The following is a 20076-nucleotide window of genomic DNA, read 5'->3' on the forward strand; positions in this document are numbered from 1 at the left end:
GTCTTCCGAGCTAGATGAAATCAAGAATTATGAAGCTGAGTCTTTGTTTTGAGGTGATGGGGGGCGTTTACAGGTTTGCGTTCCTTCATGTGGACGATTTGCATGTGAATCTTGAGCACGCATGGGTGTGGTCACATTAAAGTTAAAGGGTTAGTTCACCCAAAAATGAAATGGATGTCATTAATGACTCACCCTTATGTCGTTCCACAACCATAAGACCTCCGTTCATCTTCGGAACACAGTTTAAGATATTTAATATTTAGTCCGAGAGCATAATCAAGTGTGTGCACACTTTACTGTCCATGTCCAGAAAGGTAATAAAAACATCATCAAAGTAGTCCATATGTGACATCAGTTAGTATCTTAGAATCTCTTGAAGCATCGAAAATACATGTTGGTCGAAAAATAACAAAAGGATCGCGTGTCAACCTGCTGAAATCACGTGACATGGGCGATCTGAATCATGAATCAATCCGCTGATTCATAAACGTCTGAATCTTTATTTGAGGATTGAAAATAAATCCGGAAGAGAAGACAATGCTGAATAAAGTCAGTTTTTGCTAGTTTTGGACCAAAATGTTTTTGATGCTTCAAGAGATTCTAATTACACTTGTCTGTGTGGCACACGCATTTCAGGAAGGACTTCACAGAGAGACAGACGGGAGAATGCGCATCCTGTTTGTTTTCTTTATTTAGAGAAAATAACATTTCATTTTTATTTTGAGTGTACATAAAAAAGTAGACACTTTAAGCTTTGTAAAGACATATCGTTCATGTCTGAGAGGCCAACAAATGACGGAGTGTTTTAACTTGTTTTACACTGTCATGAGGAAAAACAGCAAAACGGGTTCAGAGGGTTAAACAACAACGAGGGGCAAGGTTTTATTTCCAAGTTTACAAGACTTCTTTTTGGTGTGAACTCTCATGTGGACTCTAAGGCTTCCTTGTTGATTGAAACTCTTTCCACACTGTTGGCAGGTGAAAGGTTTCTCTCCAGTGTGAATTCTAATGTGACTGTCAAGGTTTCCTCTATGTCTGAAAGTCTTTCCACACATTTGGCAGGTGAAAGGCTTCTCTCCGGTGTGAACTCTCATATGGACTAGAAGGCTTTGTTTTTGTCTGAAACTCTTTCCACACTGATCACATGTGAACGGCATCTCTCCAGTGTGAACTCTCATATGACTGTCAAGGTTTCCTTTATGTCTGAAACTCTTTCCACACTGTCGACAGGTGTAAGGCTTCTCTCCAGTGTGAATTTTCATGTGACTGTTGAGGTTTATTTTTCGTTTGAAACTCTTTCCACACTGATCACATGTGAACGGCTTCTCTACAGTATGAACTCTCATGTGACTGTCAAGGTTTCCTTTATGTTTGAAACTCTTTCCACGTTGTTGGCAGGTGTATGGCTTCTCTACAGTGTGAATTCTCATATGGACTAGAAGGCTTCGTTTATGTCTGAAACGCTTTTCACACTGATCACATGTGAATGGCTTTTCTCCAGTGTGAATTCTCATGTGACTGTCAAGGTTCCCTTTGTGTCTGAAACTCTTTCCACACTGTCGGCAGGTGAAAGGCATCTCTCCAGTGTGCAGTCTCATATGACTGTTGAGGTTTACTTTTCGATTGAAACTATTTCCACACTGATCACATGTGAATGGCTTCTCTCCAGTGTGAATTCTCATGTGAATGTTGAGGTTTACTTTTCGATTGAAACCCTTTCCACACTTATCACATGTGAACGGGTTCTCTGCAGTGTGAGTTCTCATGTGACTGTCAAGGATTACTTTATGTCTGAAACCCTTTCCACACTGTTGGCAGGTGAAAAGGTTCTCTACAGTGTGAATTCTCATGTGGACTATAAGGCCTCCTTGTTGATTGAAACTCTTTTCACACTGTTGGCAGGCAAAAGGCTTCTCTCCAGTGTGAACTCTAATGTGACTCTCAAGGTTTCCTTTATGTCTGAATCTCCTTTCACACATTTGGCAAGCGTAAGGCTTCTCTCCAGTGTGAACTCGCATGTGGACTTTAAGGTTTCCTTTATGTCTGAAATTCCTTTTACACTGTTGGCAAGTGAAATAACTTTTCGTTTCTGTCTTTTGAGCTCTTTCTTGCCAGAAAGCATTATTAGCCTGTGTCGATCTTTCTCCTGTCATGAAATCATCATAATGGTCTCTCTCTTCTTCCCTTTCATCAAGTTCATGACTTTCCTCTTTCAATGCCATGAGATCTAGTGCAAAAACAGACATAAAACAATTTAGACATTTAAAGCATCAATATCAGGGTATAAGGTTGTATGTTATAGTGTAGTAGTACTCAAGACAGTGATTGGGTCTTCCCTCTGTCTCAACCACATTTGTACTCTGTCTTGTCTTGGTCTCAGACTAAGTGGACTCAGATTTTGTTGCTGCTACCACAACTGCTGGGATATTACCAAATTGCCAGTGCATTGCCTGATTTATTTATTAACATCATTAATGTGATTGGATGTGATTTTGTAATATAAATGCTCATAAAATTCCAAGATATTGTTGCAAAAATTTCTTGCATGAGATCTTGATTTATAATGTGATATTATTAACCAAAATAACGAGAGCAAGAGAGCTGTTTTCAAAAATTTGAGCATGACCGCAAACATGTTATTGCTTTAACAAATTTTCGCTATTTTTTTAAAAACATGATTCTCAACATTATTTATGCATTTGTAATTTACCAATTCAGATGCATTTTCTGTATCACACAACACAAAGATGAATGTTTTTAATGATTTTAATTTGATTGGTAACAGCTCTATATAGTCTTATTCTAATTATTTATATTTATTATAAGCCATTTACTCCAAGTTATAAGGCATTTCTCAGGTGGTAATGTGGATCTCTATGAATTTAAGAAGTGCTGGTCTGGTCTTGGTTTAGGTGGTCTTGACTACAACACTACTATTTTAGATATCCTATACTATCCTAGGCATCAGGAGTGGGTAGCTTTGGTCCTGTAGGGGCACTGTCTTGAAGAGTTGAGTTTTAATAAAAGATATCTGCCTTTAATTTCAAGCAGTCCTGAAGATGTAGAGTTAGTTTAGAGTAGTGCTGGGCGATTAGACCAAAAATCTGTATGTTTTTTATTTATTTTTTAGATTTGGCCACCGGGTGTTAACCACATTTTCTACTGATTGAGCGAGGAAATACTGCAGTAGATTCACTAGAATGTCCTTATTTGGACATGATGAGTGAATATTGTAGAAAAATTCCACACTAGAGTTATTCCAAGTTTGCAAAGTCCTACAAAATGATGGTGTGGGGAGACAACAACCAATAAAACACAGATCTGCATGCTTATTATAGACACCTGAATATTATAATGGGACCATGGAGGAAAAAAAAGAGTCGAGGGCACCTTAAGCATTTTAAAAATCTAACCCAATATAACATCAAACTGTTAAAACAAGGCAGAAATGCGGAAGACCTAAGGGTATTTTCAATATATTTAAGAACACTAGTCTCTAAACAAATGAGTTTAAAAGAAATAAAGCAGTTACTCTTTTGCCCATACTTTGAATTGTCAGTCTATTTATAAACTTACATCATTGTCTTCCATGTAGCAGAATAATCTATGGTGTCATCGCGGTCGTGACGTATCAGTGTCCTTAGCATACATTTAATTTGAATATGATTGTGATGAAATAAGTGTGCAAATACGCTGCTGGTTCATGTTTAGTGCACTATGTATGAGTATATGAAATAGGTCCATAAAAACCTTAAACGTGCTTGTCTGGTCTATATATGTGCTATTAGCCTAGAAATCTAGACACCCTAGCGACAGCAAATCTAATCTGCCGCCAGTCTCTAGCAACTCTCAATACACTTCTGAGCTGTAAAAAACAAACTTTGGTCAGGCCGGTCCCATTGGCCCTCATTTATCAATCTTGCGTAGAAACTGGTGTATATGTTGGCGTAAGATTATGCTTACACTCCTCTCACCGCCTGATTTATGAAGCTGTGAGTACCTCTGCAATCCAGGTGTACGCAAAACTTGCCCTTGATAAATGCGGCGGCTGAAAACGACCGTCATTAGAATAACACGCCCCTATATATTCAAGTCTCCGCCTCCCCCACGCCCTCATTTTACGCCATGGACAAACAGAAGACGGCAAAGAAGCAAAACTTCTCCGACGTTGAGATCGGGGGCGCTCAATCATCTCACTAGTCCACTAGTCAGGGCACTGATTAGGACATAAGTCAATGGGCTGACTCCCTGATCAGTGCTCTGACTACTGACCTAGTGAGATGATTGAGACGCGCCCATCGAGATCACCAGGGAAGTGGAAAAAACCCCCGAAATTGTTTTATTTGGGAGTTTAAAGAGTGGAATTAAAGGCACCTACAAAAACAAAATATGGACACAAATAACGAGTACTGTTAATAGTGTGGAGGTTGAGAAGCGCACTCCAGCAGTTTAAATAGCTGTTTGGATGATAAATTACCATCACTGCATTATTTTACAGCACGTTTTGAAAAAAATAGCATTTAATTTCGTATCACGGCACATGTATTGGGGTGTACAATAGTGATGATGATGTGATGTGGAGTAAGATTCATTCACATTAATAATTACATGACAATTTGTAAGATTCTTCTTCTTCTTCTTATTATTATTATGATTATTATTCTTAATGACGCTTGTTATTTAGAAAAAGAATGTTGTTTTTATTGATTTTATTATTATTTAAAAGAAGAAGGTCATGTTTATTATTTTGTCAGTCTGAATTATTGTAGTCCCAGTCCGTGCGCAGCTGCCGGGCCAGGCGGCCCTGAAACGTCAGATAAAGCGCACAGGCTCGCGACTGGAGGAATACATATGCCTACAGATCAAACGCTTTGGTAAAGTCACAAAAATTAAACATTGACGTTCATGTTGCACAAAAATAAACACTGAATGTTGTTGTTGTGGTTTTTAACAGTGGGTCATATAGCATATCTTGTCAGTGCGTTTTGTGGTGTTAGGAATTGTTTTTCTGCGCATTTTCTCACTAACTCAAACGTGCGTACACCACCTCCTGAGCTGGCGTAGGATTTGAGCGTGCCGTACGCCAACGTCCATATTGATAAATCTCAAAGTTACCGTGGGTTTGGGTGTACGCAAGGTGTACGCTGGAAATTTGGTGTACGCACTTTTGATAAATGAGGGCCATTGTGTATATAGTCGGTGAACGGGGCTTAACATAATGACGGCGAGTTCCGCTTGCGTGCTACTAGTAAACATAGAAGCTGGCGAACGGCGGTCTTTCGAATCAGCTTTGACAGCGACTCTGGAAGACTTGGAGTTAAGGTTTTCTCTGAGAAAAGAACAGCACTGAAGTCATTCTTAAAAAGGGAAGATGTGTTCGGAGTTTTGCCAACTGAATACAGCAAATTAGTGTTGTCACGATACCAAAATTATGACTTCGATACGATACCAGACTAAAATATCGATATATCGATACTAAATCGATACCACAGTAAAAAAAAAAAAAAAAAAGATAAGATAAGATACGATACGATGCTTAATATGACAACAGAACGTATTATTATTCATGTTATTTTTTACTAAAAATTAATGTGGCCAGCATGTTCCTTAGGGTTGGGCATCATTTTGATTTGAACAATTATTGATCAATTGATCAATTACTATTAAAATTATCTCAATTTATTTTTTACAATGGGGTAATATAATTGTGTTGCAATAGCTTACACACAGCACAAGAAAGCTTGATTTCGAATGGTAAATTGAATTTAAAAAGACGAGTATACAGTAATAAAATAAGAACAAATAAACAGATTACAAACAATAGCACAAATAAATGCAATAGAATAGAAGATACAAATTAAATAGACTGCTTTATTTTTTCAGGTAGGTCTAACATTCAGATAAGAAACTGAATAAAAAAATGTATAGAAATTACATTTAAAACAACATGGATAATGTTCTTTGTAAAAAATTCAATAGCGTACAGATGAAACTATTAAAGTTACACAAGTTGATCAGTCAAGAGCAGTGTGATCGTTTGTCTTTTTGTAGTTTGAATAACAAATGACTGCGGTCCCTTTAAGACTAACGGACGCATGGATCCTAAACACTGTTCTTACTCATTCTTCATTTTTTCCTGAACTGTTTGCGACTGTGTTTACGTTAATACTCTTCCATTTGTGCACTGATAGTTCTTTGAGTGTATTTGACCAATAATAAGCTGGAAAAAGAAGCAAATGTTTGCACTTGTATCATGTCAGAGGTGGCTTTATTACGGTAGGCTATGTGTGTGTGCTCTAGATGTGAGCACGAAATCTGCGGGGATTAGTAGAATTAATTTATGTGCAATCCTGCGCGAAATTCAGACCGATCACACACTAACACACTGTCATGAGGAAAAAGTCCAGCAGAACGCGCGTTCGCTGTGCTCACAGGTTAACTGGGCTGAGTGAGAATATGCCGGTGTGTGTCAGCTCGCTTTCGGTCGGAGAGGAGAGCGCAGCTGGTATCGATACTGTAAAAACTGAGAATCGTATCGTTTCAGATATTCCAGTATCGATATATATCGAAATATCGATATTTTTGACAACACTACAGCAAATGTTTAATCTAAGTGAAAAGGTACCCTCTATAAAGTGTACTTCGCCGCGTTCCGAACGTTGTTAAAACGGTATAATCAAAATTCATATCACTTACAAAAATAAATACCAGTATACTTTTCAACATTACAGTGTAACTGAAAGCTTTTGAACATTTATTAGGCTTCAGACATCAACTTTAAACAATCCTCTCATAAACCCATGTCATATTTGCCTGCCTGTGCTCTTCCTGTCTAATAGGTAGGAAATAGGCTACAGAAATTGAATAAAGTTATCAGTAAAAGTTAACAGTATGCACTGCATAAATTATGATTTAAATATAGATTAATCCTTATTAAAACTACAAAATTTCTTTAGTCAAGAGCAGCGAATGATTAACATTAATGGCTGCTGACGCTTTAAGAACTACTGCGGCCAAACTTATGCGCTCTCATGCATCTCATTTCCTCACAACTCTTTAAGGTCGTTTTAGACGTTATTTCCAATTAGAATACTTGACAAAATGGACATTTTGGCATAATTCTTTGTGTGTTTTATGGTTTGTTCAAACTCTCTCGCGAAAAAGAACTGGATTCTGATCTCATGATGCTGGCGTGTAATCCACTAATCCTAGTTGACAATGCCTATCATATGCACGTAAAATGTCATTTTGCCATACAAATCGTAGATTCGTGTTATAGATACGCATTTCATGAGAACGTGTTGATCTATTCGGGGAAAAGACAGCCAAAATAGCCAAAACTCGCATCCCCCACAGTGAGTCGTGGACGTAAGGACAGAGCAAAAATATCCTTTTTAGTCTACATTTCCATCTTGTAATGGAGCTGTTTTGGGTATTTTAAAATATATATAATTTGTAATAGAGCAGGCACTTTGAGTATTTAATGGATTATGTTATAGGCATGTTTTTATGAAATATATGTATTGACTGAATTGTCATTTCACCGTATTATTTACTGCCATGCGAGCCGCGAATTAAGCTGGGCATGAGGTGCGCGATGAGTAACACTGCCTCAGAATTACCAACTGTAAAGGTTAGTGGGATGCTATTCCTCTCAAATGTTAGTCTGGAGTCCTGAATTATGAATTACTTATTGCTTGATTTAATTTTGATTTACTGCAAATTATGTTCAGGAATGTTAAAATGTTTAATGCAAGTAAATATTGGGTATTCACAATATACACAAAATAGTAGTTTGGTTTAGGCTACTTCAGTCGTAAATCAATTATGATTTGTATGATTTACTACTGTGTATTCTCTATTTCTGTAGAGCTGGAGATTTTAATAAGAGTTAAATGACAGCGTTCAGCTTTGAGAATAAAACCAACCTGTTTGTTCCTCAGTTTCTTCATGTTTCAAACTGAATGTTTCCACAATCTTGATGTCTTGACACTCCACTTTAATAGATGCAATGTTTATGTCTTCACACTCCTCTTTAATGAACTCCATCTCTCTCATCATGTCATGTGGATCCCAATCGCTTCACCAGAAGTTTTTCTGTCTTTATCCTGTTTAAAATTAGAAAAATAAATCCAAACTAAATCTCAGTGTCTCAATATTAAAGGCCTGTATTTATCAAGCTTCTCAAAGTAAGTGCTGAGAATTCATGTAATTTACTTTTACTTCCAAACTTAAGAATAAAAAAATCAACAAGTTATCAATTTTCTTAAAGCTAAACATCACTCTTACTCTCTCTAAAACAGCTCGAGAGGTGTCTCAAGTGATTAGGAGTTGCCAGTAGGGGCTTGTGATGGCACTGAGGAGGAGACAGTATGCACAAATCTTTCAGGAGAGGAAGATTGTCATTAAAGTGCTAAAGTTGGGCTGAAATTGCCTTTTAAGAATAAAAATCATTGTTCAACTAATTCAGCAAGCAAGATTAGTATTTAATATTTAAATGATTACACTTTCATGAAAACATGAGCAGTTTGTTAAAGTTGTCATGACATGTTAGTGTTTATTGTTCTCGTTCATTTGAACTGTTTGAGCAGCTCGAGAAACGAACCAGCAAAGTATTTGATTCAATTGACTCTGAGTTTAAAAAAGTTCAGTTTCTTTATCACTACTCCTCAATGACTGAAGTCGTGTTTATGATGAACTGATTGACGATAGTGGGAGAGAAATGAGAGCAGCTTTTGTAACTCGCGTGGATGCGTTTACTCACACAAAATATCCTTCATTAAAGTTAGATAAAGCATTACAATGTTATAGTTAACCGTGAATAAGCAAGTTGCTTGTAAAACTGTGAATCATTGAACGGCTTCTGCCTACTTAAACATATGAAACTCTTAAAACAAACCTTTCTTCAGCCGAATCACAACAGATGCAGGAGCGCGGCACAGCTTTATGACGTCACTCCACATCAAAATAAAAGTCCAGTTCCGTTTTCTTCTAGATTATGCTGAGAATGTTGATAAAGGTAGCCTGACAAGCCAGACCCACATCAAGATGTTTGGTCTGGAAACTCACCATAGACAGGGCTCAGTCCGAGGGGCGGGATAAACGGTTGTCTTTCAAACTCCCTCTGCACGAGATAGGATAGCGCTACACCAACCAGAGCAACGAAGGTGAAACAGAGTTTGTTGATAGATTAAACATTCGCCGTATCCGGTCAGCAAAACTCCGAACACATCTTCCCTTTTTAAGAATGACTTCAGTGCCGTTCTTTGTTCTTTTCTCAGAGAAAAGCTTAACTCCAAGTCTTCCAGAGTCGCGGGCAGAGCTGATTGGAAAGACCGCCGCCGTTCGTCAGTTTCTGTGTTTAGAAGCACGCAAACGCAACTCGGCCGTCGTCATTATGGCCCCGCCCACCGACTCTATACACGATGTGATTGGCCCGGCAAGAGTTAGGCGAATACAGCTCAGAAGGGTGTTGAGAGTTGCCAGACACTCCCGGGCAGATTAAATTTGCTGCCGCTAGGGTGCGTCTAGACTTCTAGGCAATGATAAAGGTGCAGTCATTTTCTTTCTTGACTTTTATAAAGCGCTCGATACAATTGAACACAATTAAATGTTTATTTAAAACTATGACCCTTTTTGAATTTGGAAATAATTTTTTGAATGTAGTTAAAATGTTTTACAATGATATTAATAGCTCTGCAATAATACTTACTACCTCTGAAAGATTCAACATTAATCGAGGAGTTTGTCAAGGTTGCCCTATTTCCCCCTTTTTATTTGTATTGGTTGTCAAAATATTATCCATGGTATTATTGAATAGATATCCCAATTGGCAGATGACAACCTTTTTTTTTTATTATCTTTTGTTCCTATTAATTGGTGTAACAGGGATATTAATCATCTTATGAATATGTTTGATAATTGTGGGAATCTTTTAACTTACAATCCATGCAAACCCATAGTTTCCCTGTGCATTTTAAATAATTTAATTCTGTTGTTAATGCTATTCCTCCTACTCTGGTTCAGCTTGTTAGAAGTCATATTCAATATAACTTTTCAAAAACAAAACAAAATAGCACCTAAAGGAAAAATGTTTTGGAACTCTATTATTGATAATATTAATTGGAAGACAGCTTGGATAATACCCTTTAAATGTTGTATTAATAATAAAAATAAAGAAATACAATTTAAAATTGTGCATACCATCTACCCTTTAAATCTTTAATTTTAAGATACTTTGATATTGATGATTTATGCTCTTTTTGTAAAAGTGAGAGAGAGCTGTTCACTTGTTTTTCGATTGTAAAATTATCCAAAGTTTCTGGATGAAAATGGCAAATTTTATCTTTAATTTAGTGAAGATAAAGTATAGTTTTACATTAAAGGATATTATTTTATATTATGAAAACAATGTTAAAAAGATCTTGAATACATTGTTAAGTTATTTATACTGCAGGCTAAATTTCACATAAACAAAAGTATTTAAATTCATCCCTTATAGGTCCCTTTATTTATCAACTTTAATAGTGGAATATAGTATCAACTTTAAAGCTAACTGTGTAACTTTTCTAGTTTATTCTTAGCTAAAAACACTTAGTTCTTTTAAAAAATATATGTGCTCATTAATGTATATTTACTTCTTTCAAGTAATAAAGTATTCTCGTAAGTTTATAATATGCCATTGAAAATACATACGGGTGAGGGGTTCGAATGCAGGTCGCCATGTTGCTCCTCCATCTTGAAAGTACATTAGCCAAAGAGGGACATATCCATAAATTCAAGCTTCGCCTTTCGTGTTTTAACACTCAATTGCACCGTGTCGAATGTGAAGAGGGGGATTGCCTTGTTAATCTTGGACTAAATCGGCCACCGTAGGAGTTAAAACGAAATCAGAATTGAGAGGAACAGAAACTAATATTCACTGGATGGTCATATACCTTTTCACCGCTAGATGGGGGAAAATATCACACAGTGGAGCTTTAGTAGTGTTTATATTGGAATTTATATCATCTTTGAAATTGTCAAAAAATAATAAAGTCATTAACATAATGACTATGATGAGAACATAAAATATTATGAGAGAACTATTAAATCCCCTGCTATGAATTAATGCTAGTAGACTTTGTTTGTGATCTGCTGTGCTATGTTTGTTAAATATTCCTTCTGCAAATAAAAAAGCTGTTGTCTTATAATCAGAGAGGTGCAGAGAAATGTACTGTCTACTTTTTTTTTTTTTACCAGATAAACCAGATAATAAGCAGAGTTCATACATGTGTCCAAATTGAAACGCATACAGTAAGTGTGTCTTGACAATATTAAAAATGTTAGCCTAACGTCTAATAAAATCATACACGTTTGAAATAACAAGTGTTACATGATAACAGCTTTTCATTGTTCAGGCCTCTGGAAGTTGATCTCCCTAACTCTTGCCGGTTTGACCTCTCTCTTCGTCTTTTTTCAGAGGCTTACTCCCGATGTGCTTGCTGGCTGCTCAGTCCTCCCTATCCTAACATACAGCTCCGCGTTAAATAGTATTGCGGTTGCAAGGCTGCAAAAAGACCCTAGTCTACGATGTCAGATGGGTGTCATGTCAAAATCAAACTTGTGATAACTTGTTGCTCATCTCATAACACAGCTAACTACAGAACAACCCATACAGAAATGTAATATATGTACACATATGAAATATACATATATTAAATATATCCACATAGAAATATATATCAAGCTCCGCCCACTGCCTGTTGATTGGCATTAGTGAAATATCCTCTATTATTATGAAAAAACAATCTTTGGGAAAATCTTGCTTTGGAAATGCATGATTCATCAAATAGGCGTCATTCGTAAATGCAGCATATTATTATGAAAAACAGCTTTTTGAAAAAGCACATTTAATAATGAAAAAATAGATTTTTAAACATATCAATAGTGTGTGTGGTAGAGGTACATACGTACATGTTGTGTTTTCATGTAAGTTTACAAATAAATAGATACATTTATTTATTTAATTGATATTTAATTTAATTAATACATTTAATTCATTATTTAATTATTTCTGAATAAACTGGTACATTTAATTAGCCTGGATGCCAGCTAACTTAGCCCCGCCCACAACATTTTTAGGTTGGGCCGTTCGGTCTGGACTTGATCCATAGAGGAGTAATTATCCCCGAACAGAAACTGTTCGGACCAATGAATTGATCAGGGCGGGCTTTAGATGATGACGGACAGATGATAAACAGTAACGTAATCATGCACGTCATCAAAGGGGCTTGGATTATATTTGTTCAAATCCTAAACGGAGAGCTTGTTTGTATATACATTCACCTTCACAATTTCTCTCAGAAATGATCATGTTGGGTAAGTACTCTGTGTATCCTTAAATTCACAGAAAACTTAATTCACAATTTTTTTTTTTTTTTTTTACAACACCGGCAAAGATTTTGTTTATTTCAGCGTGCGTGCAGACAGGGTTGCCAAGTTTTTACAACAAAACCCGCCAACTACTAGCCCAAAACAATAGCTTCTCGGAGGGTTCGCCAGGAAAAAAAATGGCGTTTGGGGGTTAAAATATGTGTTATTTTGGCAAGGTTGCCTGCTAAAATTCGCACTGATGGGTCTATATATCACATAATAGCCCCCTCAACCCGCGGACATGGAAAGCAACCCGGGGAAAAAAACATAGACTTGGCACGTAGAACACGCCTCATAATCACAGCCCAATGGAGCAGTTTCAGACTCATATTCTGACTAGAACTGAGTATGACCAAGTCAGGCGAACATTTAATTGTTGTTTTATTGAATTCATTATTTATTTAATTATTTCATTTTGAGTAATTTGGTTCTCCATAAAAGGGTCAATGCTTAAATGTACATAAAAACTCATCACACAATAAGATTGGGATAGTCCCTGTGCTGTCTGCTATGGTGCAGATTTTGACTTAACTTTCAGCTCCATATGCAGTAACTGGCGTGCTGGCAGCGGCCACTCTATAGAATGCTAATGATAATTGTCAGGGATCAGTAAGGAAAAATGGGAGCGAGGACTTAAGTGCAAGAAGAGTTTACTTTAAATAACAAAATAAAACAAACATAAACCAAAAACCCACGAGGGGGAAAATAAACTTGAAATAAACTTAAATACCAAAATTATTGAACAGGAAACATAACAGGGAGCAGAACATCAAAACAGGGAACATCAAACATAAGCCAACGATCTAGCAAAGGACTGCAGACATGAGGGGATAAAAAAAGGGTGAAAAGTCAGGCAGGTGATGAGGGGCAAATAATCAAAAAACAAAAGACAGGAGTTCAATTAATTAAAGAAAAATTTACTGAAGAATAGTTTGCAGTTTCATCAGCAGAAGCCAGCTTCAATTTGTAGCCCGTGTTCCCTCTCTTCCAGTCTATCGTACCTATAATTTCTCAATAGTTATAGTGTTTTTTCTAAGGTCTAGCCACATCATTACTGCAAGGTGGATGATTCTGATTGGCTGAGAGAAAATGAAGAGCCGTGGTAAATTTCCACACATTGGGCCTCATTCGTGAAACTTTCGTAAATATATGAGCAAATTCTGAGTAATTTGCGCGTAAAATGGACCTTTACGAAAACTCTGCTCCAGATTCACAAACGCTTTGTATACCACGGATTTGTTAGTTATACGTGTGTATATTATTGAATTCCAAAAATAAGAAGTGTGTGCATGCTCATTATCAATTAGCTTAATACCCGCCCAGTACAACTGCAACATGTTATAACTGCAAATGAAATGGCCAGGAACGCTGTGGACACTTCTGGAATTCTTTCTCAGGTTTGGATCAAGTATTTAGCATAAATGCTAAAGAGAGTAATTGGCCATATGACTAGCAAGAAATATTAAATTATCGTGTGTCCACCAAAGCATGTTACCAGCTAAACACCCTGGTGCTCTTCTGAAAACGGCCAGCTGGCGGCGCTTGAAAATAAGGGCAGCGTTTTTCCAGCTGAGATACTCTGGTAGCTATGATACACAATATTCATGGTAGTAATGTCGTCGGTGTATGAATGGGTGAATGTGAGGCAATATGTAAAGCGCTTTGGATGGCCATAGGGTCTGTTGAAAGCGCTATATAAATGCAGTCCATTTACCATTTAATGTGTTACTAGTATCTCATTTTGAAGAATATTACTGAATTTAGAAATGCAGTAAAAAGCAGTATTAACTTCTCTATTATTGTTGTTCGATTGGTGTACAAGTGAGATGATTGGTCGGTGTAGTTTTTGTCCCGCCCCTTTTCTACTGTGGTTGGACGGCCTGGTAAAACATGACATTGACGAGCTCTGCCAATTACCCAATGTTAAACAGTACAAACAAAACAGGGGGGGGGGGGGAAAGACGGGGCAAATCAACTCTTGAAATATTATTATGGTAGGCTTGCCCTACATCCTGCATCAAAATGCAATGTCATCAGGTTGCCTAAATTAGAACACAGAATGTTCAAATGTTTTACGCACCATTTACACCTGGTAGGGAGCGGGTGTAAATTTCTTTCGTACCAGCTAACATTTTGAAAATGCGAACATTTTCGTGAATCCGAAAATTTACGTCAGAGCGGCTTTACAAACGATTCACACACACATTCGTTCTGCTCGTGTTTCATGAATGAGGTCCAATATCTGTTAATCAGAGACACATGTCCATAGACAACTTGTTGATGCTTTCACAACTCCACCCATCTCTTAGGATGTCTGTAATCCACCTGCAATACTGAATATTGGGAATAACACAGAATATTGCGCACATACACAGATACAGTCTCTCCAAGGTTGGAGTTGATTAAGCTCTGGTCCTAACCAGAAGGTTTCCCAAAACACACTGATAACATCAGTGAGAGGTACAGTAGTACATGTAATATTCATCTAGAGTCTTTAGTGTTTCAGTAAAAAAAAAAAAGTAAAATGTATAAAATAAATAAAAATCAAGTGAAAGACAAATCCATGTTTCATATCTGGAAGCCGGGCTAAATGAGTTACTGCACTCCTGGCATGTTAGGGGTGTGTATACCTCCAAAATCCAAACACATGACAAGTTGCTATCAAGTATTTAGCAACACATTATCACACATCCTTAGGCCTAGGATTGCCACCCGTCCTGTGAAATACAGAATCGTCCTGTATTTACAAATGACTCATCCCATTTATCAAACCAATACAGGACACAATTTGTCCCGTATTTTACATTGGTCCACATAGTTAAATAAACACATACGGATTTTGCAGTGTGGAGAATACTATAGCAAATATATAGAAATTAATTTCACAATAATTAGTGCAGAAGCTCATTTTCGTGTGATTGCGTTTTATCGGCTTGGCTGCCTTCTCGAGAAACTTGCTCGTTTTTTAAAAACATGTCGAGCTCGAGTCCACCGCTTGAACGCAAGAGGATTTCCAGATATAGGGCTGAATAGACAAAAGGTATCAAGGGGTCTGTCCATTAACTCATGATGAACCTCAGGCGAACTGCACACTGAAGCATTTCAGTTTGTCAGACTGTCTGACTTAAAGGTGTAATTGTGTAAAATTGTGTAAAATTTTTACCATGTTTTTTTTTTACCACCTCAATTTTTACCATGTGTAAAAATTGAGGTAAAAATATCCAAAAAATTACCTACACGCATCAAAAGAATGAGAAGAAATAAGGGCGAAGATGTCATTAAAAAAATGTCAAGTTATAGTGCTGCAGAAATATCAACCTTAATTAGCTTTAGCATTACTAGCCCCAGCCCGACAGGTGTCGTATTACCAGTCTCGGCCATGGGGGGCGGTATGCGGGCAACATAACAACCTGCCAACCTGCAATACAAGAATAACTCGCACGGCTTGTGGGCATACTTGAACCTGATGTCAACCGTGTGGAAAGTACAGCCCACTACTTCATTTCAGTTCAGGGAAGAGAGCGGACGGATGGCCGAAGCCTTTGGCCCCTTAAATGTATCTGATATGATAAAAATAGCTGCTTTACCTGACCGGAAAAAGCGGAAGTGCGCGCACCCGGCGACTGTGTCCCGTCCCGTCATAATAAAAGTCCCTGTACTCGCGAGCCATGTGTTTGTATAGCAATCGCTCCAGCGGCCGTACTCAGCCCCACAACACTCGGTCCTGCTCTGCTTTACACTACAGTAAAGTTAATAACCGCATCCATGAACATGATTTCCGCCCGAAACCTATTTTCCACCGGCTGTGAGGTGAAGACCACATGTCCCAAAATACTGCGCTCACACCTGGCGTCATCAAAATATGCCTTTATTTAGAATAGGTGTCCTCCAGTGGACGGAAAGTTGCATAGTGCACCTTTAAAGCAGCTTGGTATAATATGCACATCCTGATTCTGTCAAGGTAGACGCGTTCCTGGGTCAACATGCCAATGCAGTTATATGTTATCTCTGCAGCAAAGGACTATATAACCGAAGTGCAAAAGTTAAATGAAATACTGGAGACTGTGCAGAAATGGCAGGACATTAGCCAGCAAATTAAAAACATGCATGACAGTGTAACAAATGCCAGTGTGACTGGAATGGCATTTACAGCTGTAACTACAGATTTGACAAGAAAGATAAGACCACTGTTTCCACACAGAGCAAAAAACATGAAACGAAAGTACAGAAAGAACTTTTAAAGACGACTAACTAAATTCTAAGAATTAATGTAGTGATGAAAAAAACAAACACTGTAACAATGTAAAATGTACATTTTAAAATTAACTTGCTACATTTAAGTGTGCATATGAGAAATGAAGTGAAAAAGGCTGCTGTTTTTAGCTTTGTTTATCATTTATTTATTTACTATACATATTTACATGTATTGTTTCAAAACAAATCTGAAAAAAAGATAATTGTAAATTGAACGTTTAACTTTACTCTGCTGTCTGAATGTGTTTTCTAACAGTGATATGTTGTATATTTAAATCAGTTAACTGTAACATCACTTAATTAACTAAGGTGACAATGTTTGTAACAATTTAACATTAATTTGTTATTGTGCCCAATGGCTCAGTGTACCTCAAATTAAACTGACTGATTAAACATGACAACATTTACAACTTGTGGTCCAAATGTATGGGTCAGCAGACTAAAAGGTGATTCCTCCCCCAGTTTTTCCCTCAGTAAGCTCTGGAGAGTGCAGAGTGTTTTCCTGTAAATATAAATGGACAGATTTGTAAGCAAGAAGCAAGTAAAAAATAACAAAAATTTAAAAAAATCCAGATTTACTTGGCAATTAATTTTTGTCTTATATTAGATGAGCTTATTATTATTATTATTATTATTAGTAGTAGTAGTAGTCATTATTATTATTATTATTATTATTATGCTATCATTATTTATTATTATTATTATTATTTGGCTCTTATTATTATTTTATTTATTTTATTTATTTAAATACAGTGATTAATTAATATTTGTCTTATATTAGATGAGCAATAAGGAATGAAGTCCCTGGATCAGCATAAGAATATGATGTCCCTGGGTCAACACAATATATTTCAATATTATTATTAGGCTATTATTTTATTCAAATACAGTGATATATTATTGTTTGTCTTGTGTTATGAGAGCATTAATAAATGTGTCAACATAAGATATTTAATTATCTTGATTTATGTGTCTTATATTGGAAGTGATAATGATGTCTCTGGGTCAACACAATATATTTCCTTGTTGTTGATGGACGGCAAATCCCACATTATTGGTCCCAAACCATCCGCGAAAGTGTTTAGCTTTTCTTTTACAAAAGGGTATAAGGTCTGTTAAACGAATACATAAAAAAGGTCATATAAATCATCGGAAAAGATCCGATGCGCAATCTCGTGAAAAACACAGTGCGAAACGATCGTGGGCGCCTTTTAGTCAGGGGGGTCAATTCTGAAAAGGGCTTCCGTTAAGACTTTAGCAGACATGTTTTGGTACAAGCTGTCACCCTATTTTTTTTAGTTAGAAGACATCAGAAGGTAAGATATTAGGGTGGTTGTCAAGCTGAATTTGTTTTTGTTTTTTTGTGACTTGTACAAGCAATTTCAGGCCAAATGTTTGTTTCCTGCTCAAGTCAACATGCCGACAATAAATGTTGAATATTTCCACAACCACAAGGACCATGGTATATTATACATACAAATGGTATCAAATGAAAGCTGTACATTTTTTGTAAAGTGTAAGAGACAACAGAACGAGAACATGAAAAAAACAATCTCCGCCTAAAGAGAACCCGTTTTCAAAGTGAATAATAGTTTGGAAACATAATAGTATCCCAAAACCTCTATCAATCACTACCCCTATCTATGTGAATGAGTCAAGCCAAGTTTAAAGCTTGTGGGGAGAGACCTATAGCTTTATATATAAGTTTTAAGTTATAAGTTTAATGTCCAAGCAGAAATGTAGAACTGTAGATGGTGGTCTATGGCCTCATTCGAACGCTCCAGGCACGTTGACGAGCCGCCATTTTAGAACGGTCAACCTACGTTAACACTTCAGATGCTGTCGTCACTCACAGAAGAAGAAAAAAAAAAGGAGAATCCAAGATGCCGCAACACAAAACTCTTCACGCAACCTCCGTTTTGGAAACAAAGCCCTTCTTCAACCATCCAGAACTAAGCTCCGCACTATGGGGGAGCGAGCCTTCTGCTCAGCTGCACAGCGTCTTTGGAATTCCCTTCCAGAAAACCTAAGGGCTCCGCAAGCTATAGACTCTTTTAAAAAAAAAAAAAAAAAAACTTCTTTTTAAACAAGCATTTTTTACTTTTTGCTAACTTTTTAAGTGTTCTTTCCAGTTTTTAATTTTGTTTTATGTGTAGCACTTTGTGGTTGTTTTTAACTATGAAAAGGGCTTTACAAATAATATATATATTAAAAAAGCGCATTGTTGCTTTGTTTACAGTGGTAACCAGGGAAACAGACATATTTCCGCTGTTCCATAAGCATGCACTGTCAGAGAGTAAAACTGCTTTTCATTCAGCGAGTCTGCTAGCCTAGAAATCTAGACGCACCCTAGCGGCAGCAAATCTACTAATCTGCCCGCGAGTGTCGTCTAGCAACTCTCAACACGACAATTCACCATGACGTCACAACAGTAATAGAGGGAATGCACGTGACGTCATCGTCAGCTGGAGCGACTGTGATTACGCCCCGCTGAGTGGCAGAAAGACAGAGGCAGCATTGGTTTACAGCGCGAATGCAGCGAAAACTCACAAAACCAGGCCCTGCGCCAGAGGGGGGGTAGGGGGTAGGGGGAGGCTTGTCCAGGCGCTGAGTTCAGTTAAACACGCCCAGCAATCCTCTGTAAGTGCAGAGATTGTGAAAATAAGAGATTCATTGTATACCAACGTCACTGCGGAACTTTATGAGATTGCGTTTATTGAATGAGTGACAGCTTTTAGTGAATATTAAGTATATTACCACCACTACACGCTTCAAAACACTGACCCATCCACATGCGGGATTCACTTGAAAAATGTGATGAATGACAGTTATAAACATTCTTGTCGAAAAAATGTCAGGAAAACACGATTCCTGGCTGCATATTATCCATGGATCACTGAATCTTTGGTAAGTTGTAAGGATCGTTTGCTCTACTCGTGTTTTCCTCCATTAACTCCAGTCATGCAGCAGCTCTTCTGCCACTCAGCCCCGGCTGAGGGGGCGTGTTACGGCGGGAAAGTGACGTTGATGCATTCCCTCTATAAACGATCTTCCGGGTGGCAAAAGCCGAAGCGTTCCTATGGCAACGCTAGTAAATTGCTTGGGATTTAGACATAGTTAACATGATTATTGAGGGACTGATGAATTAATTCAGGAGACAGCAATACATGAAATGCCTAACCTTGCTCCAGTAGATGTAGCGCTAGTCTACTACCATAATTTTTTTAATGAGCCTCAGCCTACCATTGAGTAGTTATTTTAGTGATTGTTGCTGTCTGACTTACAATATGTTAGGCTATCGTAGATGGTCAATGTCCCTGTTATCTAACTAAAAAAGGCTATGATCGTTTTCCGTTGCTCGTCGGAGTCGGATCAGATGGCACAGACGTGAGCTTCTGACGGTCAAAA

General features: G+C 37.4%; 1 protein-coding gene across 1 annotated transcript; it reads right to left on the minus strand.

The window, feature by feature from the left end:
* Window positions 1–674: 674 nt before the first annotated feature.
* LOC137049261 (zinc finger protein 568-like) lies at window positions 675–8265 on the minus strand. Its single transcript, XM_067427759.1, has 2 exons — window positions 7929–8265; window positions 675–2227 (listed from the first exon to the last, which is right to left on the minus strand). The coding sequence occupies exons 1-2, from the start codon at window positions 8059–8061 to the stop codon at window positions 858–860; spliced, it is 1503 nt and encodes a 500-aa protein (XP_067283860.1). The 5' UTR covers window positions 8062–8265; the 3' UTR covers window positions 675–857.
* Between the last annotated feature and the right edge of the window lie 11811 nt (window positions 8266–20076).

The sequence above is a fragment of the Pseudorasbora parva genome, chromosome 20 (assembly GCF_024679245.1).
Source record: "Pseudorasbora parva isolate DD20220531a chromosome 20, ASM2467924v1, whole genome shotgun sequence".
Classification (NCBI taxonomy): domain Eukaryota; kingdom Metazoa; phylum Chordata; class Actinopteri; order Cypriniformes; family Gobionidae; genus Pseudorasbora; species Pseudorasbora parva.

Bases quoted from the DNA above. Each gene is read 5' to 3' on its own strand.
- LOC137049261 (XM_067427759.1), bottom strand. From the start codon at position 8,061: ATGATGAGAGAGATGGAGTTCATTAAAGAGGAGTGTGAAGACATAAAC. The intron at 2,228-7,928 runs GTTGGTTTTATT...TTTTTGCACTAG, and splicing joins AGAAACTGAGGAACAAACAG to ATCTCATGGCATTGAAAGAG.